The sequence below is a fragment of the Dipteris shenzhenensis genome, chromosome 19 (genome assembly GCF_047967505.1).
Source record: "Dipteris shenzhenensis isolate YYH24624 ecotype China chromosome 19, Dip_SZ_1.0, whole genome shotgun sequence".
Classification (NCBI taxonomy): domain Eukaryota; kingdom Viridiplantae; phylum Streptophyta; class Polypodiopsida; order Gleicheniales; family Dipteridaceae; genus Dipteris; species Dipteris shenzhenensis.
Genome location: NC_141614.1, coordinates 12,248,311 through 12,273,994, shown reverse-complemented (window position 1 = coordinate 12,273,994; position 25,684 = coordinate 12,248,311). Strand labels below are relative to the sequence as shown.

At 45.0% G+C, this 25,684-nt stretch overlaps 1 protein-coding gene across 3 annotated transcripts in view; it reads left to right on the top strand.

Annotated features, from left to right (window-relative positions):
• LOC147890090 (spatacsin carboxy-terminus protein) overlaps positions 1–25,684 on the top strand; it is a 157,259-nt gene that overhangs the window by 84,057 nt on the left and 47,518 nt on the right. For all 3 annotated transcript variants that reach the window (XM_087390568.1, XM_087390570.1, XM_087390569.1), the window contains 5 exons: positions 4,356–4,755; positions 4,864–5,015; positions 5,149–5,304; positions 5,901–6,116; positions 19,936–20,517. In XM_087390568.1, coding sequence (XP_087246694.1) covers positions 4,356–4,755; positions 4,864–5,015; positions 5,149–5,304; positions 5,901–6,116; positions 19,936–20,517 — 1,506 coding nt within the window. The remainder of the gene's footprint in view (positions 1–4,355; positions 4,756–4,863; positions 5,016–5,148; positions 5,305–5,900; positions 6,117–19,935; positions 20,518–25,684) is intronic.

The following is a 25,684-nucleotide window of genomic DNA, read 5'->3' as shown; positions in this document are numbered from 1 at the left end:
CATGACAGGCCAGTCATACTCCCATTTCAGAACCAGCAGATGTGTTGAAGAGGGGTCCGTCCCTGGTCTGCCATAGCCTACTTGACCACTTGTAAGTACACGTTGCGAATACTCTGCTTCTCTCAGGCCACCTAAAGACATACGGACTCCTTGAGATGCCATATATCATTGTTTTTCTGAGGAGTGAATGCGTGGCTGCTGCCGCCCAAGTCTCAATACGATGGCAGATCTGTCCAATTCATATTTAACGCTATCATCAATATTGTTGCTGCTATTTCTGTTCATGGGGAGGCCAACCTGCACATGAGCCTCCATCAAGTTCCCGCTGGTGATGCCTGCTTGTCATAAATTATTCTGTTGTGCCTAGATTTTGTTATGTATTGCGAGGCTGAATTTTTACATTGTAATCAATCATGGAAGCACTAAAACTTTTCCATTGACTAAAACTTTTCCATTGATTGAAAAGTTTTCGGGAACTAACTTCCCAACCTGGCAAACTAAGATAAGACTTCTTCTCATTCGAGAAGGAATCTGGAATGCTACAAATGTTAGAAACATGGTGTGAGGGGGAGAGAGAAGGTTAGGGTGTGAGGAAATGATGCACAAATGAATACATAATGAAAGGTTCTCATTCATTCATCAAGTATATCAAGACAAGTGAAGTACAAGCCTTATAGAGGCTACTCACTCACACACTAGCACCTAGTGCATATGGGATAGGTCCCATGATGACACGTGGCACTCGCACAAGACTCACTCACATAGACTAGTACTAGATCGCCTAGTACTTCACAGTAACACATCACGCCAACACACTCTTTGGCGATGATATCTCCAACACCCCCCTTCAGAGCAAAGAGGTGTGAGACCCAACACACAAGAATAGACCGATCCCCCCTCCACCACAATACTGCAAAGAGCAAGTCCAACTATCCAACACCTTCCGTGTGATAGTGACTTCTCAGTCAGCTTGCGACCGGCAAGGGAAAACCATCACTCGTCATCCCCCCTTACTCTGAATTGGGTGGTCAATACCATCAACCAAAGTAAAACACAATACACTCATTTTTGGGGTACAAACCTCTTATTGACTCCAAATACATTCAATTTAGAGGGGCAACTCAAGCCTGAGAACCTTTACGTGACTCAACACAAACACACATCATCACTCATCATCATTTATCAACTCAGAGAGGGATATATCATGTAATATAGCAGATAGAGCTTGCTCCTCAGGTCCGGTAGATGTGGTGTATATATTCTCGAGCTTGTGTAGTGTCTCCTTGGCTGAAGTAGTGAGGTCAAGATGATGAAGTAGTTTGTTAGCCAACCTCACACCAATAAGCGCCAATGCTTTGCCATACTGCTCATCCCTAGCTGAGAGTTGTGCCGATGAGTCTTCACCACGAGGACGAGGCTCCATAGTAGCAAACTGATGTAACATATTTCGCAGCAGTAAATGAGGAGACAGCAAGCTGAAATGAATAACCAGCAAATAGAGGGGCTGGTCTAGGGCTCTGAAATGGATCAACAGCCTTCACAGATGCAAGGCAGTTGAAGCAATGTGTGAATAAACGTTTCCAGGAGCTAGTCGATGACCTTGGAGGCTTTAAATTACAAAACCTAATGAAAACACAACAGGAGAATGATTCGAAATGTAGAACTGAACCAGAATAGAGCCCTTGTGGTTGAGACAACAGCTCCAAATGCTGCAGTAGGGTCTGAAATGAGCAAGGCGTCTTTGTAGGACTCTCTGAAATGGTGTAGCACTGTTTGAAGTGCTGCAGCAGGTGCGTAGGTGTTCCAAAGAGCAACAACAAGTCCGAAATGTATAAGGTGGGCTCCCTAGAACAGTTCCGAAATGCTACAGCAAGGCACCAAACTGAAAATTGACTGCTGTAGGTGTGCTAGAGGCCTCAAGACAGTTCGAAAATGCCTCTGTTGTAGGCGGTTATGCAGCAGCAGCACACGGGATGGGGACTGTGGTGGCGAAATGCTCCAAAACGTCCTTGGGGAAGCACACGTGCAGATGCGACCTGAAGGAAGTGCCGACCAGCAGGTAACGCATGTAGAAATGACGTGAATGAAGGCGAAAGGAAGAGGAGAGTAGAGGCGGGGTGCAAATGGCTAAAGGAAGAGGTAGCTAGAGGCGAAAATGAGCAGGCTGCATAGGAGAGGCGGCTGAGCAGCATTAGGGTTTAGGGTTTGTTGGAGATGATGATGACGTGGCAGGGCGGGCTAGGGTAGGATTTATCTGCTCTGATACCATGTTAGAAACATGGTGTGAGGGAGAGAGAGAAGGATAGGGTGTGAGGAAATGATGCACAAATGAAGACATAATGAAAGGCTCTCATTCATTCATCAAGTATATCAAGACAAGTGAAGTACAAGCCTTAAGCTTTGTCGTCCTCTTCACGAGTCTTGTCTGCAACTAGCTTAGCATGCTCCTTGTCTTCTTGAAGCATCTACCCTTAGTGTGTCCAAGCTTGTTGGCTTGCCTTTCTTTCTTGGTTTGTTCTTTGAGAAGCATACCTTCTGAAGATTTAGTGACGCTCCAGCTTTCTTTGTAACATGGCGGTCCTCATCAATAAGTATAGCCGCCATATCATCATATCCCATATCATATCTCACTGTTTGGAGATACCCTCAAAACTGGGGAGTAAAACTGCCACGTGGTCATCATCTCCAACTGTGGCTTCAAGGCAGTCAGTTGTTGAAGAATAGCTCCTAGATTGCTTAGGTATTCACTAAGTGGCTCTCCTTCATCTCAAATTTATTTATTTTTGTTTAAGAAAGCCTTTTGAATTAATGATCCTATTTCCAAAAAGATTTTCAAGCTTTTTCCAAAAGTTCAGTTGTTGTCTTGTCAAGATCCACATGGTGGATTAGGTTGTCAACACCCCCTAGGCATATGTGCCATTTGTTGTTGGAGATATCATAGCCAAAGGGTGTGTTGGTGTGATGTGTTAGTGTGAAGTACTAGGTGATCTAGTACTAGTCTATGTGAGTGAGTCTTGTGTGAGTGCCACGTGTCATCATGGGACTTAGCCCATATGTACTAGGTCATTACTATAGGTGAGAAGAAGGCCTTTACTATAGGTGATCTATCTCTATATGAGGAGATAGATGATGATTGGACTTTGTAGAGTCGTGCGTGTGTTAGGTTCTGTACCTTGGGTAGTCCCCTAAAATGGATTTTAATAAATTGAGTGTGTTTTTGTGTGCCTTGTTTCATAGTAGGCTCTACTATTTTCCTATACCCACTTAGAAGACAAGGTGGATGATTAGGTTGTACTTTGATAGTTTTCCCATATCAGGCCTCACCAAGTCTTAGCATGTTGGTGCATTTCCCTAGACCCATGATTTGGTCATGCATCCATGCTTAGACATGAGCCTCGAGTCATGTTGAGTCATAAGCCATGAGAGTGCTTAGCTCAATCTCTGAATCATGCTCAAGCTTTAGCCTTTGAGATTGCATGGGATGTACAATCAGGATCTCACCATCATGTTTGTCTTGTGGAGCCACTTACCCTAGCTCCCAAGGAGGGTTTGTGGAAATCGGAGTCCTAGTGTGAGTGTCCTGCAGTTGTGTGGGTATGAAGACTTCTTGACCCACTTGTGCAAGAGGACCACTTGTCCAAGTGGACCAAGTCTTAGATTTGATATTAGTGATCTCCTCCTAGAGTCTCGCCTGTGATGTAGAGTGTGAGGCTGCCTAACCCATAGATGAGACCTATTGTACTTGTTTCTATAACCAATCTTTCACATCAGTTTGTGCCCCACTCAGTTGCCTCATCATGTGGTTGCCTGGCTCTCTTCGTCTCTCCCCATGCATTCTAAAATTATGGTGAGTGACGAGTCTTTGCATCACAGGGTTTCAGTTGAATGTAATTACTCAGCACTTGTTCTTGTATTGTGCAGCTTGTGATGACCATTGAGAACAATTTTCTTAGATTAAATTCCTTTCGTTAGGAGTCTTATTTTGAGACACAGATGCTAAGGGATAAGGTGAGTCTAGTGGGTCTGATGATTTTGAAATTTGGCTCTTCTAATTGGCATATCTACAATCCCGCAAGCATTTGTGTGTTTTGGCTTGTGTTCTATTGAGAAGTTTAACTGGTAGATTGTGCTGCCCCAGCACTGATCCTATACCTCCCCATCTCACAACCCACCTACCCGAAATGAGATAAGAATAAAAAAAAAGAACAGGAAACATTTTACATGAACACTTGTTGTGCTTAACTAACTGGTTTTTGTCGTGCGACATTTGCTACTATTTTATGCTATTGCTCCTTACGTTTGTAAATCTGTATGTTAAATCTCTGAGCGGCTTTAAGCATGTTTCATATTTTCAGGGTGAGTGCCAATGGGCTCTTTGGCTATTGTTCTCTCGTATTAAGGGCCGTGAATATGATGCATCTTTTGCCAATGCAAGAACGATTCTTGCTCACAATATCAGCCCAGGGAAATTTGCTTCAGCACTGGATGTTGACGAGTTCATTTTGACCGTTGATGATATGGCCATGGTTGGGGGAGAGATGATGGCCCTTTCTACCTTGATGTATGCTCCTGTAGCTTTGGAAAAATGTTTATGTGCTGGCAGTGTAAACAGACATGACGGGCCTTCTTGGCAGTGCACGCTAGAGAATCTGCGACCTGGGTTACAAAAATATCCAACTCTCTGGCGTACTTTAGTAGCTGCTAGTTTGGATCCAGATACGTGGTGTTTTACATCAACCTCTCCTCCAAGGGCTGGTGATTTTCTTTGACCAGTTTCAAGCCTTCATTGGATTGAAAATATCTTCTAGTTTTTGTCATTCAGTCACCTACACTAGCTCAAGTGCTTGCTGATGGTACATGCAGCCACCATCACAAGGAGCAGACCAGGACTTGCTGGCTACATCCATTGGCGCGAACAGCTTTTCTCGTCTGCATGTGGTGATACAAATCTGCTTCAGATGCTTCCCCGTTGGTATCCAAAAAGTGTCCGGAGGCTGCTTCAAATAGCTGTCCAGGCACGTTGTATTTTGAAGACACTGAAATCCTTGCATCTTTAAATAATCAGCACTTGGATTATATTGTCTTGTTGTGACATCAACTCTACATTAGTTGAGTTAACATCATTTTATTTGTTTTGCTCACTGATAGGGGCCTGTAGGTGGAGGGCAGGGATTTCTTCAAGGTGGGAATGAACAATTGATGAATTATGCTGGAATAGCAGTAGGAGAAATCGATCCATTGTCATGGGAAGCTGCACTTCAGAAAAGCATTGAAGAGGAGTTGTACACATCTTCCAAGTTTGAGGTATGTTGAAGTCTCATAGAATTGGGAACATAGATTTTGTTTAGTTATTTATTTAATAATAATACATTAAACATGAATCCAGTTAAACTTATTGTGGAATACCTGATGTGAGATTTTCAATTGGTTTTGTCTCTCAACGACCCTGCAATATTCCAGTTCGTATGGTGATGACTAAATGTGATCCAATTGCTATTCCTTTCTGAATACTTGAGATACATGTGTTCTGTATTATTCAGATGCACTAACAACACTCACATCAGAATGGAGGAGCAAGTATTTAAGCGCTTTGATACTTGCTCTTATGAATTCATAGACATTGTCTTTGTATGTTTGAGTCTCTCCGTACCCAATAACAAGGAGCAGTTTAACTTTTATGAGGTTTGTATGTAAACTTTATGCTTTAGGAGAAAATTGAAAAAATAAAGGGGTATGTTTCTCACTGATCTGGATAGTTGAAGATTGCCCTTTTGTTCTCATGTGTCAGGAAGAACAAGTTGTTTCAATTTGCTTTATTGTTTGAAAATTGACCGCAAATAGTCGCTCAAAGAACAAACCATTAAGGGCGTATTGGTGCACTGATAAATTGATGTAAGCAGGACAAAGCAGTGGGTGCAGAGCATCATCTTCGACGGGGTCGTGCCATGGCAGCATTCAATTCACTTCTCACCTTGAGGCTGCAGAATATCAATTCTCAAGGATCCCTGATTCGAGAGCATGTGGGAAAATTCCAGCGTGGGCAGCTACATATATCGTCTGAGCTGCAAGCAATTCTCTCTCCTTTGACTTCACAGGAGGAGAAGTATCTTTCCTCTGTAAGTATGATGGTTGAACTCCTTTATATGGTTGCATACTACTTTGTTCTATCTTAACATGTGATGTATTTCTTGAATTTATTGTTTTTTGGATTAATACATAAACCCCTTGGGATTTCCTCATCTGGATGGTGTTCTGTTACAGTTGCCTACTAATTGTGGATAACTTCTATGATGGAATGATGTGGAAAATGATTATGCATGTGTGCCACAACTGGCTGAACATATAAGTAGGCAATCTAACAATTATAAAGATGGTACATTGACAAGCAAAAATAAATATCAATCTTATTTGCATTGGAGGTTGGTAACTCCTGTGAATTTAAAAGTGAGGTATCCATTGATAGGTGAGCATACCTTATTATAACAGAAGTGGAGCTGCATATATGACGCAAAACAGTAGCATACATGTGAATTTCACTAAATTTTTGTCCGTGTTGCGGCCTATTGACTGTGTTTTCTCTTTCTTTGTGCATTGCCTTGCCATATATTTCTAAGCTTTTTTTTTCAGGACCAGGAAACTGAACAGAAAGGAGAGAGCAAACCAAAGCACACAAAATGAACTGAAAAGAATGAGAGCGACTGCAAGGGATATCAGGAAAAACCCTCTGAACTGCTGGGCAAAACCTCTACTGTGAGATGGTACAACAAGCGAGGAGGGGGCCTATTATAGGCACTCCACACCCCCAGTTGCCTGGTACAACAGGCCGACCAGCACCACCTATATGGGCCGACTAGCATGCCCTAGGTGGGCCAACTCCTGCTCTAGATGGGCTGCCCAGATCTGCCACACAAGGGGCTGACACACAGCCATATAAGGGGCTGAGCCCCCTGCCTATAGGGCTGACTGAACAGCCAGCAAGGGGTCGACCAGCAGGTCGATCCTCCCTTGCATCTGGCCCTGGTGTGCTGCCCTAGGAACCCAACCAAACAGGTCGGATCCTGCAGCCAAGGGGTGGCCAAACAATCCCCTCAGCCCAAACTACCAAGTGCGCCTCCAAAGGGGCTGCCACGTGGCAGCAAGCAGGGCCATATGGGCCTAGAACAGCCACACAACCCTTTTGGAACATCCGCATGCAGCACCACCCCTCCTGGAACATCCGCATGCAGTGCAGCATCTGGGCAGCTTGGCTACATGCCCTAACAGACCCTGAGCCATGGTCTGAACTGTGCCTCACTGGCCCGGACTGACAGCACCCAGATGGGACCTCTACATAGGCAGATCTGCCCTTTGCTCTACTCTATACTATGCTAATCTCATGGGGGGCAGACACACCCACAACAAAAGCCCTCAATCATGGCCTAATGTAAGCATGGTACATCTTGGAGATGCTGACCTCCAATACCCCCTCTCAGCGCCTTGATGTAACGTCAAACTGAAGGAATCCATCGTGTGAACCTCCGTTGCTGAAGGCCGCCATAGGTATTGTTGAAGAAGCCCCCTCTTGGCACGAACCGTCTCAGCATGATCATTGGATACCTGGTATTGCTGCTCTCAGGCAAGTGATGCAAAGCAAACTCTTCTGGTTTTGTATTGGTACAACAATTGAACTGATACTGCCATCGGTGCAAGGTCTTCTTCCTTGCATCATAGAGCTATACATCCCCCTCTGAAGCCTCCTCTCAGGTCCAAACTGGTACAATGACCCCGGATTGATGGACCTCTATGCTCCAGAAACAATGGGCATCCAAACAGCTCACTAGGGTCAATCTGCAGTGTCTGGATTCCTGCACTGGCAATCATCAGACCCATCCAGATTTCTATTAGCTAAACAGACAATAGCTGCAGCATCAGAACACAAGGAAACTTCCTTCTAGGTCTGCCAGGTCATCACATCCAAACAAATACAATCTGGTACACATATTGCCTCTTGAGTCAGCTCGAACAACTCCTCGTTGCTCGAGGTCTTGCTTGAAAGCCTGCCCTGAACAAAGACTTCTCCACCACTGCACCTGTCTGGCAGGTCACATTCCCACAAACAAGCAAGCAATCCTCCAGTTTGAACAAAAATGTTTGCTGGCAGTGCATCTTGCCTTGTGCTACTAGAAGGCTGCTGCAAAATCTACTTCCTTCTGCTTATTGGTCTTCTCACTCTTCCGCTAAAGACACTGCCGCCAATAGCGACCTTTTTGGCCACAACGGTGACATGTACGTGAAGCCTTTAGGGATTCTCTTTTCTCATCTATCATCTTCTTTCTTCCCTTCTGCTCAATTGCCAAAGCCTCCGAGCGTCTGTGGTGGGAAGGATCCCGAAATCTCTCCTCCTGGTCGAGCACCATGGGTACCAATTCCTCCCTGGTCAACGTATTCATCCTTCCATTGGTGATCAAGGACGAATAGAATGCAGAGTACTGGGAAAACGAGTGGCACAAAAATGTAAAGGCCATGTCCTCAAATGATATCTTCTTGTCCGCGTGGAGAATCTCTTGCTGAAGCTCTTGTAACTTATTGATGCGCTCATGCATCGATGAACACTTAGTGGGATCCAATAACCTCGTATGAATTTCTAAAGAGACGCTTTTCATGGGAGAGGTTCTGTTGTACAAGGACGCCAAATGCTCCCAGATATTTTTGGCCATTGTCATGTGCTTCATGTGATTAATCAATGGAGGAGTATAATTTAGGAAAATGAAAGACCTTACCCTCTCATTGAGTCGGTCCCAAAGCTGAGACATGGTCTCTACCTCCTGCTGCTGTAGGATCCCTAGATTCTCTGCAAGAGGATCAGGCTTGACAACTCCCACCAATATGAAGTCTGCTAAGTCATGTAACTGTAGGACGGCCTCCATCATGACCCGCCACACACCGTAATTGTGTCCATTCAATTGACAGTCCAGGGGGAAGGGGGTTGATACTGAATTTTCACCTTGCTATCCGCCAACTCAGCCAGGGGCAGCCATGCCAGAGTGAAGAGACAGTCGAAGGGAGAAGAGAGGGTGGATGGGAAAGAAGTTAGTGAAGGGGATTGAGGGAGAAAGAGAGGAGAGGGTTGGAGAAGATAGCGAAGAGGCATGGGGCCTAGGTACCTTCACACCTTCGCTGTCCCGTCCCTCTAAAACACCTCTTTTCGAATTTGAAAACACCCTTCAAAGACTACGCACCTTCCTTGACACCCAATCAGTCCACACCTCTGCACACTCCTCTCCAAAACACCTCTGAACAGCAGCCCTAGTCTCCACACAGTTTGCTCAATGGTCTCTAGCCAGCCGTAGGCTCTAATACCATGTGAGAAGTGCAACGGAAACTGAAGAAAAAGGCGAGCAAATTAAACCACACAAACTGAGCTGAAAAGAATGAGAGAGACTACAAGGGATCTCAGGGAAAACCCTCTGAACTGCTGGGAAAGACCCGATGAGATGCTACAGAAAGATAAAGGGGCCTGTATATAGGCGCCCCCCCTTTCCACCCCCCGTCGCCTGGTACAACAGGTCGGCCAGCAACTCTATATTGGCCAACAGGCATGCCCTAGGTGGGATGACTCCTTCCCTAGATGGGCTGCCCAGATCTGCCAAACAAGGGGCTGACACACAACCATATAAGGGGCTGACCCCCCCTACCGAATGAACAGCCAGTATGGGCCAACCGGCAAGTTGGTCCTCCACGGCATCTGTTCCTGATGTGCTGCCCTAGGAACCGGACCAAACAGGTCCGGTCCTACAGCCAAGGGGGGGCCAAACAGGCCCTTCAACCAGGCCTACCAAGTACGCCTCCAAAGGGGCTGTCACGAGGCAACAAGCAGTCCCATATGGGCCTAGAGCAGCCATGCAAACCCTCCTGGAACATCTGCATGCAGCGCATCACGTAGGCAGCCTGCCAACATGCCCCAATGGGCCCCAAGCCATGGGCTGAACTGTACCTCATTGGCCCAGACTGACAGTACCCATATGGGACCTCCACATAGGTAGATCTGGCCTCTGCCCTACTCTACACTATGCTAACCTCACAGGGGGACAGGGATACCCACAACAAAGGGCCTCAATCATGACCTAACCTAAGCATGGTACATCAGGAGATGCTGGCCTTCAATAGATTCTCCCCGTTATGCAGGCTGAGATTTATAGACAGATGATAAAGTGGAGTGATTCTATTTCTGATGACCATGGTAGACCTTTGGGTATCTTCTCTTCCGTCGGCTCTTGGAAGGTTTTCAAGGACCTCCATGAAGAGCACATAATATAGATGGTTTATTACCTGAGAGGGACTGGTAGAAGAATTGCTCAGGTAGATGCCGCTATCCCTCTCGATTGGGCCAATGGAGATGGGGGATAGCATAGATCCACTAGGTGGATGCAGGCTTTTCTGGCACCGGTGAAGACACCATGGTCTTCACTGTGTGTTATCCGGGGTCAAATTATCTGTGGATGAGAATGTAATTTTGGATGCACATCTTGAGCTGGTTAGAGTTGTAGGGCTTCTGTGTTACTGGCTGGTACACCTATCCCTGTCCTGGGGTTTTCCCTTCGTATATAGAGGCTATGGCTTTAGGGGGGTGTTCCCATAAAGTTTCTTCAATGGGACCAAGGTAGATGGGAGTGATTGATGTGCCGTTAACTCTAAGAGCCTTCCAAGCTTAGAGCTAGAGCATGATGTTGGAATAGGATTGGTCACCTCCTCACCTGTGAGCTCCCATATGAGGAGTGCATCGGGGGGGGGGGTGGGTGGGTGGGTGGGTGGACCATAGAATAGTAATAGGAATGGGGCTGCCACATGGGCAGCACATGGGCTGTCATGTGGGCAGCACAGAGAGTGGGGGAGTACCTGGCAGAGGAGATCCACCATGGTGGGCAGATCTGGATCCAGATGCTGTCCATACATGTAGAGGACCGAACTGCACAGCGAAAACAGGTTCAGCAAGCTATGGCAGGCTGATGGGCAGATCTTAACAAGGCTGCAATTTCTTGGGCTATTGGCTGGGAACCACATGGCCAGGCAAGGTAGCAAAAGCCTGTGAGGAAAGGCCCAAGGGGGCATTTATAAGCCCCCAACCCTCTAGTCGGTTATGTAGCAGGCTGAATCGGCTGGTAGGGGGCAGCAAATTGGCCACTAGGGGGAGGGCTTAGCCCTATAAAAGGGAGGCCTTTGGGCCTCATTTGGTCATCACTTGGAGCAGCAAACCAAGAGCAGGAAGGAGCAGCAGGAGGACCATCCTTGGGCCTATATACAGGAGGTGAAGGAGACCTACAAGGGCTGCAGACTTAGCTCATGGTGCTGCCCACCTAGGATGGCTTTCCGTACAGCAAGGTGGAAGGGTTCCTTTGGACAGAGAGTCTACATAAGCTTAGTGGAGCATGTGGGCTCAGAGATCTAGAGGTGCCAGCCATATAGTGGTATTGTATTGTGTCCAGTTTGTGGATGGAGGGAAATATATAAGTGTTGCTTCTATATTTGTCTTGATGCAGAGTCTATTTGCTAATCTGCAAACACATGAATGCATTTATGAAGCTTGATTCCATAGTAAAACACTTCTGCGTGTAATTCCTGGGCCCATCTATCAGTCTTCCGCTGTGGGATATCCTTTGGTGGGATTCCCTTCTCTAACAGATGGAGACTTTTCAGAGGCCTCATTGGGAGCTTTCAGATTATTCCAGACTCGCAGAAATGTTCTTGCAGGAGGCTTTGGAAATCCCCTAGGAACAAGACAATCACTCTTTTCTTTGCTTTTCATTCATGAAGGGAGTAAATCAATGGAGAAGCACGCTTGGAGTTGATCCCCATGACCTTGGTGCTTCAGTGGCGCGGAATCTATTCAGCATTTGCCTTTGGAAATGCCAGGTTGGCCAGGATTTGGGCTGGGATTGCAGTACTTATGGGGTAGGTTTAACTCCTTCACCTTATTCATCAATCGGGGCTCAGTGGCCTGGCTCTCTTTGACAGGGCTTTCGAGTATTTTTTGAGTGATAGGTCTCCTCTCAGGCTTTCATGGTTCGACAACATTTTATCCACTTCACATTGTTCCTGTTCTCTAGTACAAGCCTCCACGATGGACCTGAGTTGGGAGGTTTTGCTAGCATCTCTCCCGCCACATTTGAAGATCCATATGTTTAGATGCTACAGACGGCACCTAGGTCCACCCTGGTCCTACTTTGGCTACCATTTGGACAGATATTGTACACACCTTGATGGCCATTTGATCTAGGATCCATGGGACTTCGAGGTCTACATCGGCTAGAAGGATGCTTTTTCTTGGAGCTCTGAGTCGTGGTTTCTTTCAGGATTTGCTTAGACTCTTCAGTGGTACTTTACCACTTGTTTCTCATGCTATGCATGTTCTATTTGTGCTTTGAGTGCCTGGACCTTGGTTGTTTCTTTCATACTCAATAGAAGTCTTTTTCAGGAACGGGGGGTGAAAGAGACGTTGTAAAAAGGATTTTGGGGGCAGATATTTGTACAGATTCTCTCGTATTTCTGAATGGGCTTTTTGGGATTTGTGGACCAGCTGATTGTTTTAAGAATGTAAACCCCTATGAAGCCGCCCACAAGTAAATGCTTGGCAAATACTTCAAGGATCATTATTCAATGCAATATACAAAAAGAAAAAACATGGATGGCATTTGTCTCACAACTTTTGTAGCAGAATATAATTATGACAATGATAACATTACGAAAAGACGCACACCAAGAATTATAAGATTTGTCAAATTCAACATTGTTAAGGATCCAAAAAATTACTATCGGGAACAAATACTGTTATACTATCCTTTTAAAGACAATGAAAATCATGAGCTACTAATACATGGTTCTTGGAAACAAGCCTTTGATTCCAACCATGATATTATACTACAAAATAAGGCTTTATACACCCGAGAAATTACTGTGATCACAAACCAAAAGAAAAAAACACCCCACAAACACATGAGTATGACACTGAAAAGATCAACAACGACGACTTCGAGCAAAATAACTTCCCTACATATGATATTGCATCTGACATGCAAAATACAAATAAAAAAAAGAAAATCGACAACTTTATTATTCCCGCTGTTGAGCACACTTGACACATCCCCGCACTCCTAAAACCTCTGATCTGCAAAACAAACACACACCACGTGAGAACAGAGCAGGCTGCTCACCACCCAACCATGACATCTACGGGATGTGATCCCGAATCAGGAGATGTCCCCTCTGAGCCACGAGCTGAGCTATTGGCACGAACTCCCAATCAGATCCAATCCAGCCTGGTGTCCCATACCACCAGGTGGCGCTGTGAAGCCCTGGATCTACCACTGGGCCTTGGGTGAGAACTGAACCCCCTGGGTCCCTTTTATAGACTCGGGCCCCGAGCGCCAAAAATAGCGAAGACCTATAAATAGTTCGTACCCTTGCGACTCAACTCGAGAATCAAGCCTGCCTAGCTCTAAGCCTCCCCAGGCTAACCTAAGCTAGTCCTGTGTACCTAGTACATGTCAGATACCAATCCGTGCACATGACATACTCCCCCTCCTCTGAGAACTCACTCTTGAGTTCGCTAAAAAACCCGGAAATGTTCTTTGGAGGTTTTGTAATGTCTCCCATGTTGCATCCTTCTCAACACGATCCTTCCACTTGATCTTGTATTCTGTTATAGTTCTATTTCGAATCTGTCTTTCACGAAATTCAAGAATACACTCAGGTTCGTGTGGAATAAAAGACAAATCTGTAACTTCTATTATCTCGTGAGGAGAAACAAGTTGATCATCCGCACCCAAGACTTCTTTCAGTCTACTGACATGAAAGACGGGATGGACTTTAACATCAGGAGGCAAGTCTAGTCGATATGCAACTGGTCCAATTCTTTTAATGACCTTGAATGGGCCACAGTATCTGGGGGATAATTTCGGAACCAAACCAGTACTTAGGCTCTTGGATTCCTTAGGAGTTCGCAAATATACCATCGTTCCTTCAGAGAACTCTCTGGGTGAACGATGTCTATTAGCATAAAATCTGTCCCGATCTTGGGCACTTCTAATAGACTCCTTGGCAAATTGCAACATTTCTTGCATATCTAGCAAGAAGTTCTTAGCAGCATCATTTTGAATTCCTTTTAACCCAACCATAACTGGTGACTTAGGTTGAAACCCGTACATAAGCATAAAAGGACTGTAACCAGTACTAGAATGCTTTGCACTGTTGTAAGCAAATTTAATCATAGGTAGATAATCTTCCCATGAAGACCGTCTCTTAGATACATATGCCCGAAGCATGTCTTCAACCAACTGGTTGACCTTCTCTGTACTGCCATCGGATTGTGCATGATGCGAGGAACTCATACTTAGAGTAGTTTCTAACTTCTCAAATACAAGTGTCCAAAAGTTACTTGTAAACTTTGAGTCCCTGTCACTGACTATGTTAGATGGCAAACCATACAGCTTAAACAAGTGGTCCACAAACTCGTGAGCCAGCTGAACAGCTGAAATAGATGTTCTAGTAGGTAAGAACCTAGCCATTTTTGTCAAGCGGTCGACTATGACCCGAATGGAGTCATGACCCTTGCGCGTTCGAGGCAAACCAGTAATAAAATCCATGGAAATACTTTTCCATTTATTACCTGGAATCTGTAATGGCTGTAATAAGCCCACGCTTCTAAGGCGTTCTGCCTTAGTAACCTGACAAACCCGGCAACCTACTACATAGTTCTCAATAAATGCACGCATCTTAGGCCAATAAAAGGTATGCTTCACAAGAGACAGAGTCCTATGTATACTCGGATGTCCCGCACTAGGAGCATCATGACACTCCCAGAGTATCTTGGATTTAAGGTCCAGAACATCAGGCACACAAATCTTTTCCTTCCGGAACAGCAAGCCATTCCTAATCATCCACTGACCTCTCGCCGCCTGTACCATAGGTGGTACAATCCGTGAGTCCTGGTCAACCATGGAGCTCCCATCCTGGACTCTCTGCTTATAAGAACTGAAATGACTATCAGTTGTGTATAGCCCTCTCAAGGATTGAAATAGGTCTGAGGATATTTTCGTAAATGACAGAGCATTTACAAACTTAACTCGACTTAAGGCATCCGCCACACTATTCAACGAATCCTTACGATAACGTATTTCAAATTCAAAATCCTGCATTAATTCTGCCCATCTAGCTTTCCTTCCCCTGAATTCAGATCCATCACACACATACCTGATTGACTGATGATCAGTCAATACAAGGAACTTTGAACCATACAAGTAGTGTCTCCAAACCTTAAGAGCATACACTACAGCATAAAGTTCCTTCTCAAGTATGGGCCAACGATATTGAGTGTCATAATCACTCGCATCGGCCTCTAAAACATAAGGCCGGGTAGAATCGGGTAATGCAAGAACGGGTGCTTCCTTGATAGAAAACTTCAAGGTTTTAAAAGCCTTGTTCATTGCATCATTCCAAGAGATCGGCTGAGTAGACCTACGTCCACGACCTTTCAATATGTTGGTTAAAGGTGCCGTGATATGTGAATAATCACGCACAGACTTCTGTAGAAATACCGTAAATCCTAGGAAAGAACGAAGTTGTTTCACAGTCTGAGGGATAGGCCATTCTAAAACCTTCTGGATACGATCCAGATCAATGCTAATACCTTCAAAAGAAATCTTGTGTCCTAAGTAAATGATCTCCTTCATAAAGAAGTCACATTTACTTATCTTGGCATAGAGCTTATGCTGTCTTAGAATAACTAAGACAATCCGGAGGTGTCGTATGTGATCCTCAAGCGTTCGACTATACACCAAGATGTCATCTAAGAACACTACAACAAATTTGCCCAGAAAATCCCTGAACAAATCGTTCATCATCTGCTGAAAAGTAGCAGGAGCATTGGTCAAACCAAAAAGTCATAGAAGAAACTCGTAATGACCATACCTAGTTCGGAATGCGGTCCTATCTATGTGTTTAGCATAGATACGGATTTGGTGATAACCCGTACGCAAATCAATCTTAGTGAAGTACTTCGCTCCGGCCAAACGGTCTATCAAATCATCGGAACGAGGTAGAGGGTATCGATTCTTAATTGTCACTTTATTTAATCGTTTATAATCTATACACATTCGCCAGGAAGAATCTTTCTTCTTTCTTAGGAGGACAGGTGCACCCCAAGGTGATTTACTTGGGCGGATATAGCCCATATTCAGGAAATCCTGTAGCTGTGTAGCTAACTCATTCTCCTCTACCTGGCTCATCCTATAAGGTGGTACACTGATAGGTTGAGCCGCTGGGACTAAGTCTATGCGATGATCTACTGCCCGTTCTGGAGGTAAACCGTCCGGCAGTTGAGCAGGGAATACATCCTTAAAACTATCTAACAACATTCTCAATTCACGGTGTTCAAACACACTTAAATCATTTTTGTTTATTACAGAGACGACAAATGAAGAAAGCGGAATCAGAACACACTGATAGACATCATAATGAGAAGTGTTTAATATATTCCGAAGCTGCATCGCAGATACAATAGGTCCCTGAGAAGAGGGAATTTTATCACACTGAATACAAAATTGCGTGTCCTTATCTACAAAAGAAAGTGTATGCTCCGTCCATCCAATCTGAATATTGTGGGTTTTAAACCACTCTATTCCGATCAACAAGTCTACATGCTCCAGGTGCATAACATAACAGTAAGAGCCCCTTTGTAAGCTTGAATCCGGATGGGTAGCGCTTCAACCTTGCGATCCCAAAACTGCTTCTCGGCTGGAAGCTGCACCTCATAGGTGTGATCGCTAGGTACTGTGGACAGCCCCATCTTCTGCACAAATTTGTAATTAACAAAGTTGTGAGAGCTGCCCGGATCAAAGAGAATGTGAACCTGTTGGTCCATAACTTCTCCATAAACTCGGAAAAGATCATGGGAACCAAACAACGAAGTATTGAAAGTGCAATTACAAGAAAGTGGGCAGGTAATGACATTTACAGAAATACTTGTCATCGAGACTTGGCTCGCTTCCTTGGCTTTGGTACCTGTACCCGCCTGGAGCTTCGGTCCAAGCACCAACTTTTGGTTCTTGCGCTTTGGACACTCATTCTTGGTGTGGCCCGGCTCCTCGCAATAGAAGCATCGTCCTTCTTTCTTGAGTCTCAAAGTACGAAGGAAACGGGCAGGAAACGGGCTTTACCATTCTTTGCTGGAGTCAAGTTTTTCTTGGAGGCGTTGTCCGTAGACTTCGTCTCCCCAGTACCAGTCGTAGGCTGAAAGAACTTGCGTTTGTTTTTTCCACTCGTGTCGGAAACTGTAGTTGCTTTAGAACCGGCCATGGTATCATCATGAATGCGCGCATAATTCATGGCCTCCTGCAACGTTGTGCATTTGTTGTTCTTTATCTGCAACTTGTATGAATCTGGCAAACCATCCACGAAGAAACCTAACAAGGTGACTGGATCCATCTTTGTGGCCTTGGTTTGCAGATCCTGAAATCTTTGAAGATAAACTTCAAAGGACAAGTTTAACTTTGACATATCGAGGGCTTTAAGCTTGCCAACGATATCATAATCATCCTCCTTCAGGAACTCCTTCTTGAAGACCCCTTCGAAATCTGTCCATGTATCTGGCTTAGGCTGGAGTTCCTTCCACCATAGCAACGCTTTACCTGACATGAAACCCGCTACAAGCTGGATTTTCTTCTCATCTGGGTATGGGTGGAACTGAAAGTGTACCTGCCACTTGTGTAACCAAGTGTCAACTACCTCCTTCGTTCGAGACTTTTGATCTCCCGGAAAAGGGTCTGGAGTTATGTTCGGGCCTAGCACTGAAGCCATGGCATCCACATGCGTGAGTGCCTGCACCGTGCTAGCCAGAAGAGTGAGAGTCGCCTGAATCCCTTGGAGTTGCTGTGTCAACCCCGTTTGATTTGCATTAACCTGCTCGAATTTTCCATCCAGAGCAGTGGTAAATTCACTGAAGGCCTTTTTTGTAATTAGGTCATCATAGACCCTGATCCTCCTCTCCCACAGGAGTGTAATCCAAATCCTGCTCTCCCATGGTGAACTCGGGATTTGCAGAATTAGACATAACTGAAATCTGATTTGAATATAAACTGAGAGAAATAACTGACTGAACCGAAGCGAAAAAGAGAATGGAGCAGAGGAAAACCGTTCCAAGAGATGCTGACGGAAGAAGATGCGGAAGATTGGCAAACCGGAGGCGCTACAATCCCGGAGTCTGGCTGAAATCAATGCTGGATGCAGCGTACGAAGTCCTGCAGCAATCCCGGAATCCTGCTGTCCGCACAAGTGTCGCAGCAGTACGGACAGCTGACGTGGCTGTACAGCTGCTGATGCAGTCCGTACGGTGGCTGACGTAAGCCGTACGGCTGCTGACGCAGGCCGTACAGCGGCTGACGCAGCTGCCGCTGTACGGCAGCTGGCGACGCAGGTATGGATGGCTGACGCAGGTACGGATGGCTGACGCAGGTATGGATGGCTGACGCAGGGCCGGCGCAGGCTCGATGGCGCAGTGAAGGCTCTGATACCAACTGACACATCCCCGCACTCCTGAAACCTCTGATCTGCAAAACAAACACACACCACGTGAGAACAGAGCAGGCTGCTCACCACCCAACCATGACATCTACGGGATGTGATCCCGAATCAGGAGATGTCCCCTCCGAGCCACGAGCTGAGCTACTGGCACGAACTCCCAATCAGATCCAATCCAGCCTGGTGTCCCATACAACCAAGTGGCGCTGTGAAGCCCTGGATTTGCCACTGGGCCTTGGGCTACGCTAAGATGCAGGCGCGCGTCCGCGACTCAATCCAGGAACAGACCTGGCACCTGGGAACGAAACTTGCTCCCAACTGCACACTGAGAACTGAACCCCCTGGGCCCCTTTTATAGACTCGGGCCCCGAGCGCCAAAAATAGCGAAGACCTATAAATAGTTCGTACCCTTGCCACTCAACCTGAGAATCAAGCCTGCCTAGCTCTAAGCCTCCCCAGGCTAACCTGAGCTAGTCCTCTGTACCTAGTACACGTCAGATACCAATCCGTGCACATGACAACACTCCCACGCAGCTCTTCTCACCTGACTGCCCTGAGCGTTAACTATTGCTATACAGCAGCCTAGCAGTTGACCTTGCTCCAGCTTCAATCCTGAAAGTAGATGTGGTGCTGACAAGGACCACTCACCTGCAGCTCTAAATGCCATATTAGCTGCTGTGATCTGTCTACCCCTTAGCTTGGAACACTGCTATCCTCTGTCTGCTCTTGCCTTACGAGAAATATCTGTCACAGGAATCTCTTATCTCAGACGCTCCACTACTTTCAAGATGACATTTTTATTTTCAGTTGTGCCATTCAGGTTATTGGTTATTTGAAACGTGTATATATTAAGTTTGTGGATTGGAAAGATGTTTGATCCTCTTCTTCAAGTGATTAAGGTGAGATATCCTTGGGACAGTTTTCTCTTGTCAATCACGCCTATTGTTACTCAACCATTCATATTACCATGTATGTAAACAAACATTTGCATGCACAGGTGTAGTTTGGTTATGTTTGGAAGCTTGTGTATCTGCTATAGATAAACCATGCCTTTTTCTGATTTTGGAAGCAATTTCTTTAGGCACAAAAAACCAAGCACATTGCTCAGAGTTTGTATGCACACAAAACTGCTTAAAGACATTGCCCAGAGTTTGGAAAGAGAGTTAGGAGTCATTCATGATGGTGCATGTGTTTTCTGATTCATCGTCATGAGCCTGTGATTTAGACCAACACTGCAGAGAATATGATTTGCAGCTTTGTGGCCAGTGATTTATGTGGTCTATGGTTTGCATCTTTGGTCACAGGAATTTAGGGATTCATATATTGTGTATACTTTAAATTTAAGTAGCATGTGTCATTCTTATATCTTCTATGTTGTTTTCTCAGGTTTTACCACTCGCAATTATAAATTTTGAAAATCCTGTGGTGGTTGCTGCTTGTGTAAGCTTCTTAGAACTCTGTGGATCACCTGCTGCCATGCTTCGAGTGGATGTTGCTGCTTTGTGTCGTATATCCTCTTTTAACAAGAACAGTGGACAAAGTGATTTGCTTGGGATAGGCCCACCATCAACCTCATCAGAAACAAAGGTTGATTGGTCTAATATTTATGGAACTGATGTGGCTACCTCACTAGCACGAGCACTTGCAGATGAATACATGGAAAGTGGAGTAGCAGTTTTGACACCTAAAAAGGCAGATGTTTCGGGGAAAAAGGTATCAAATAACCAAGGGTCTAAAACCCTCATGGCAGTATTACATCATCTTGAGAAAGCCAGCCTTATGGAATGGTCAAAGAACACAGGTAGTGCAGGGTCTTGGCTCATGAATGGAGCAGGTGATGGATTGCAACTCCGTACTCAGCAGCGGGAATCAAGTGAACGTTGGAGCCTTGTGACCACATTTTGCAATACACATCAACTACCTATCAGTACTGTTTACCTTACAGCCCTTGCCAGGGACAATGATTGGGTATGTATATTTAGTCGTTATTCAAATAAATTCTTTCTTTCAGATATACAAGAACGTGTTTTGTGTCGAACAACCGATATTTTACAGTTGTATGTTGAGAACACTTTGAGTGTCGCGTGCTTGCAGTTTGTCTTTGTTCTTACACATGTAGGTACTTGCGAGGGGGGGCTTGTGCACGCACATGCTTCGATGCATGCGTGTGTGCGCGCACACACTTTTTTTTGGGTGAAATCTTTGATTGATTATATTATATGAGTAGCAACCTCAAAATAAGGTGCTACAATTACATCAGCTGAAAATTTCAGTATATGCCAAAAAGACCTCATGATCTATGCAGCGGGTCTGCAAGCAATCAAAGAAAGATTGTTGCAGAGAACGCCTAAAAAAGCCAAACAGAGAGAAAGTAGGATCACCAAAGACTTTACAATTCCTATATGTCCATAAAGTCCATAGTGCCCAGTAGCGAACCCAAACGAAGAAAAGATGAAACTCCGGTCTGGATGGATGAAACCCAAATAGCCAGAATAACTTCCCAAACGGAACAGATGGGAATCTTGCTCGTAGGCGTTGTCAAAGTAGATAAAAAAACTCACGAGAGCATGGACAATGCCAAAACAAGTGAGGCATAGTCTCCGAAGAAGCAGAACATATGTGGCAAAGTACAGGAGCAATGTGTTGATGAGCTAATAGCTGTCCAGATGGAAACACTCCCAAAAGAACTCGCCAAAAGAAAACCTGTTGCCAAAGCGGTACTGTATAGGTCCAAAGTTGCTGTAATATTTTCCTCCACCACTTGGCCGGGCGATGCATTCGCCAAACAGAATCACCTCTCTCTGAAACCTAAGGTTGAGGCAAAAGGATTTTATACAATGCAGGTACAGTAATTTGAGGTAGTCTCAAAGAACGAGAAGAGGACCCTCGAGAAGTCAAAGTCGAATCTTCCAGCCGGTCCTAGAGTTCCAAAGGAGGAATTGGAACAAAAGGCGAAAGCATAGAAGTAATTTGTCGCCACAAAGGACGATAATGAGAGCCCAATCCATATGTAGTGGCTGCTAGAGAAAAGGGGAGCACATTATCAGCATCATCTATAACATTAGCAACCGAGGCGATGCCTTTAAACGAGACAAAATAGGAACGTTGAGGTTCCTGTAAAGCCAAGGGAGGCTGAAAGACTTTCGACCAGTGAATGCTTTCAGCTCTCAAAGAATTCCCAAGCAAAGGTTGCCGTTCATTCCATTCCAGATGAGAAAGAACATGCTTCCAGTCAAGAAGCAAGCAGGAGACAAAAGGGCAGCCAGGCAAAGTGCCATTGGTGCAGCCAAAAAAGAAATCGCATTGGTCGAGTTGGCAATGACCAAACACAGAAATACTGATATGAGTGACCAGAGTCCTAATCATAAGAGCCTAAGGCTGATCACCTTGAAGAAATTGCAGCAACATTTTTCCCCTGTGGGCAAGAATATGCACACGAATATCCGTGATGTTCAATCCACCGTGCATCTTGGGAGAACAAATGTGATGCATCAAAAGTAGCTTGAGACTTTTCTGCCATGTTTGGATCGCCAGAAGATTTCCATAAAGACACAGGAGATAACATATGATCGTGGTTGGAAGTGTTGTCTCCCTGTTGTGGAGCATTATTGAAATCCCCACATATGTAGGCATGAGATCTCCACGGGTATTGTTGCATAGCATCCCAAATTACAGTTCTGTCTCGGGATGACTGAGGTGCATAAACTGAAGCAAATTCAAACACCTCTCCTCTTATAATGCATTGGAGAACAAGCCATCTGCCTTTGTTGTCATTTAATGCAATGACTGGTTGAAGCTCATGTTTAATCAGAAGGACAACCCTTGAGAAAGAGTGCTCCCCAGCATAGAAAATGTCATACCCACAGTAGTGTCCTGTCTTGCCTGCATAAATATGTTGGTTGTGCTCTTGTAATGCTACTATGTCAGGCTGAAATCTGTTGATGTACAGCCACACAGATTTCCATTTCCTACTATCACACATGCCCTGGACATTGAGTGTAAAAGAGGTGATGTGAGCAGTCATATATACAGATATTTATAGTAATGTAACAACTATGTACAGCAGCAAAATGTATGAGGTCAGCCTTGCATTTCTATCTCAGGGTCGAGGCCTCGCCCCTGAGAAGAAGTAGTCGCCTGAGAAGTGGACAGCAAAGCAGCAACCTCTTCTTCAGGGAAGAGTGTTCTGCTGGCTGTTACTGCAGCCCATGTAATTCCAATTCCTGTATTGATCTCTGGGGTGTTTCCGCTAGAAGAGGCACCATTCCAAGTGCGGGGGGGTGGAATTCTTCAAGCAGAAATAACCTTTCTTGGGCTCTGCCAGCCATCAGTTGAAGGTTGCTTTCCTTTGGACAAGGATTGAGTAGCAGGAGGTGAACGTAAAGTAAGATTCGCATTGGTAGCTACTGAATCTTTGCCTTTATCTTGACTCCCAGAATGCTGTCTACTGCTTTTATTTTTATTGGCAACTGGAGTAGGAGCATCTTTAGTGGGCATGTGGACTGGCAAGGTGACATGATGCATTTTATGTTGGTTCAGTGGACACTGTGAAGCCATGTGTCCAAACTTTTTGCATTCAAAGCAGGCCCCTGCAAATAAACCCCATTTGAGTTTATAAAATGCACTCCCCATGTTCGCATTATTCACCGTGACTGAGTAAGAGTCCGGTGTGGGATTATCAGTATCCCAGAGAATGCAAAATCTGTTTGAATTACCATTTGGCCGTGGTGGGCAGACCACTTTACCTAAAGAGGCTGCAATTTTAGGCAAAAGTGAGGCCATGCATTGGGGAAAATCAACAACTTCAACCCAGACTGGGCATCTGTGTCGGATTAAAGCCTGAAAGTCCCTTGTGGGAGACCATGGCAAGACATGCACCATTTGCTGCCCAAAAAAGAGAGGTGAATGTTCCAAAAGCATTTGTTTGTGGATCTCATCCACCATGATAACCTCAAAAAAGCCCCTGGCTGCATAATGTACTTTACGAACAAAAGAGCCAGCCAATGTGCGTGTCAGCCAGTTGCCTATTTCTGCAGCAGGTGGCATCCGGCCTGGAAAGAATAATATGACTGCATTCTTGGCATACTCTCTGATTGGATCCACGATTTCATCGACCTCAACCATGACGCCAACTGAAGGAACTGAGTCTTTCCACTCTTTTCTCGTCTCTGCAAATCCTTCATGCATTACATCATATACTAGTTGAGCCTCAATCGTGTCATGCATCGGGTCATGCTGACCCTCAACCTGCTTTTGTTTCTTGCAGGGAGCCGAACGCTCCTTTTGAAATGTTTTTTCATATGAATACTCTGCCATGACTTGGTAAGAAAAGGAGCTCGAGGATGAAGTACGAAAGGGATTGAGCAGGTTATGCTGTACGGACCACCAACGGGGTTGTACGGAGAAGTCTGTACGGACGATGATGGATCGCACAGAAATACCAAAGGAAATTTGTACGTAGGCTGGACTGTATAGAGAAACTGAACGAAAGTGGTACGGTACAGGTTGGGCGTACGGAAGCTGACGAAGGGCTGGGCTGTACGGAAGCTGACAAGGAGACTAGGCTGTACGGAGAGGCTGACGAAATCTGTACGGAAAGGCTAGGCTATTTTTGCGTTGTACGAAAGAAGACGGAGAGCAGGGAGACAGTACGGGCCTGCATGCAGATCTGCGCAACGATGGTGACCGTACGGACGTACGGACAAAAAAAGCCTGCAGGTGGATCAAGGCGAGGCGCTCCTCCTCTCAGCTCTGTCAGCAGAACCCACACACACACACACACCTACACACCACACACACACACACCTTAACTATACATGTACACACACACACACACAAGACACACACACACACACACACTCACACACACACACACACACACGTGTGTGTGTTTCTGGTCTCCATTTTGGGGACAACCTCTTTTAATATAAAAATACATGGACTTCAATCCCCCCCAACCTGCGCCCCCCCCCCCCCCCCCCCCCACACACACACACACACACACACAAAAAGTATGTTTATCTTCTGTTTCTCCTTGGATAACTCATAATTCCATGCAAGTCAGCAATCATTCAATGAATATCAAAGCGAAAATCCATGGCAACATACAAAGAGAAAACCTATAATCGGAAAATAATAAATCCATGCAAGTTAGCAATCATTCAATGGATACAAAAGGGGAAATGTTGCAATATCGACATCTCGAGGTGGTCACTCAAAATTATGTAAGGTAGCACGTGAGTTGAAGGGGTTTCTTTATTTTGTGGAGTTACATACAAACAACAATAGTCCCACCCATGATATAGAAGCTCCTTCTAGAAAAAACCATTACAAATAGCTATTTGTAGCTCATTGATTTTTATGCTACCCATATGATTTGATCCATTTTGTACATGAAATGATCATATGAATAAAATGTTTAAACTATGAAACTAATAAATTATTGATCACCTTATGAATATGATGCTAACTAAATATAGTTCACCTTCATATGTACACGACCATGTATAGATCTCTAGGAAGGAGGCAGGAAACCTAGGACTTGAACTCTATATGAGAAAAATCCATGGTCACAAGGAAATATAGAGTTTGATATAGAGTTTCACACTAGAATGTCAAAATTTATGAAAATCTTTGCTCAAACCACCGCCTCGCTTGAACGCAATCGCTCGAATTCCGGTAATCCTCGTGGACTGCTTGGTGTCATAGTCTCCAGCCCAATCTGAGTCACTGTAAGCATGCATCTGCAAAGTCACCCCCCCTAGGAAATATCAAGCCAAAAGACTTTGTGCCTTGCAAGTAACAAAAGATGCGTTTTACAGCCTGCCACTGTGTTGTCTTTGGGCTGTGCATATACCTGCTCACCTGACATAATGCAAACTGAAAATCTGGCCGTGTATTACACAGATAAATGAGGCATCCAACAACTTGGCTGTAGGGTGTGGCATCCATTGATTCACCTGCATCATACTGAGTAAGCTTCAGCCCTGGCTCCATAGGAGTGGCTGTAGGCTTGCAATCTTGCATGTTGAATTTGTCCAAGAGCTTGTGCACATACTTGGATTGAGACATAACAATGCCACGTCTCTCTTGTGTGAACTAGATCTCCAAGTAGAAATGTAACATGCTCAAATTT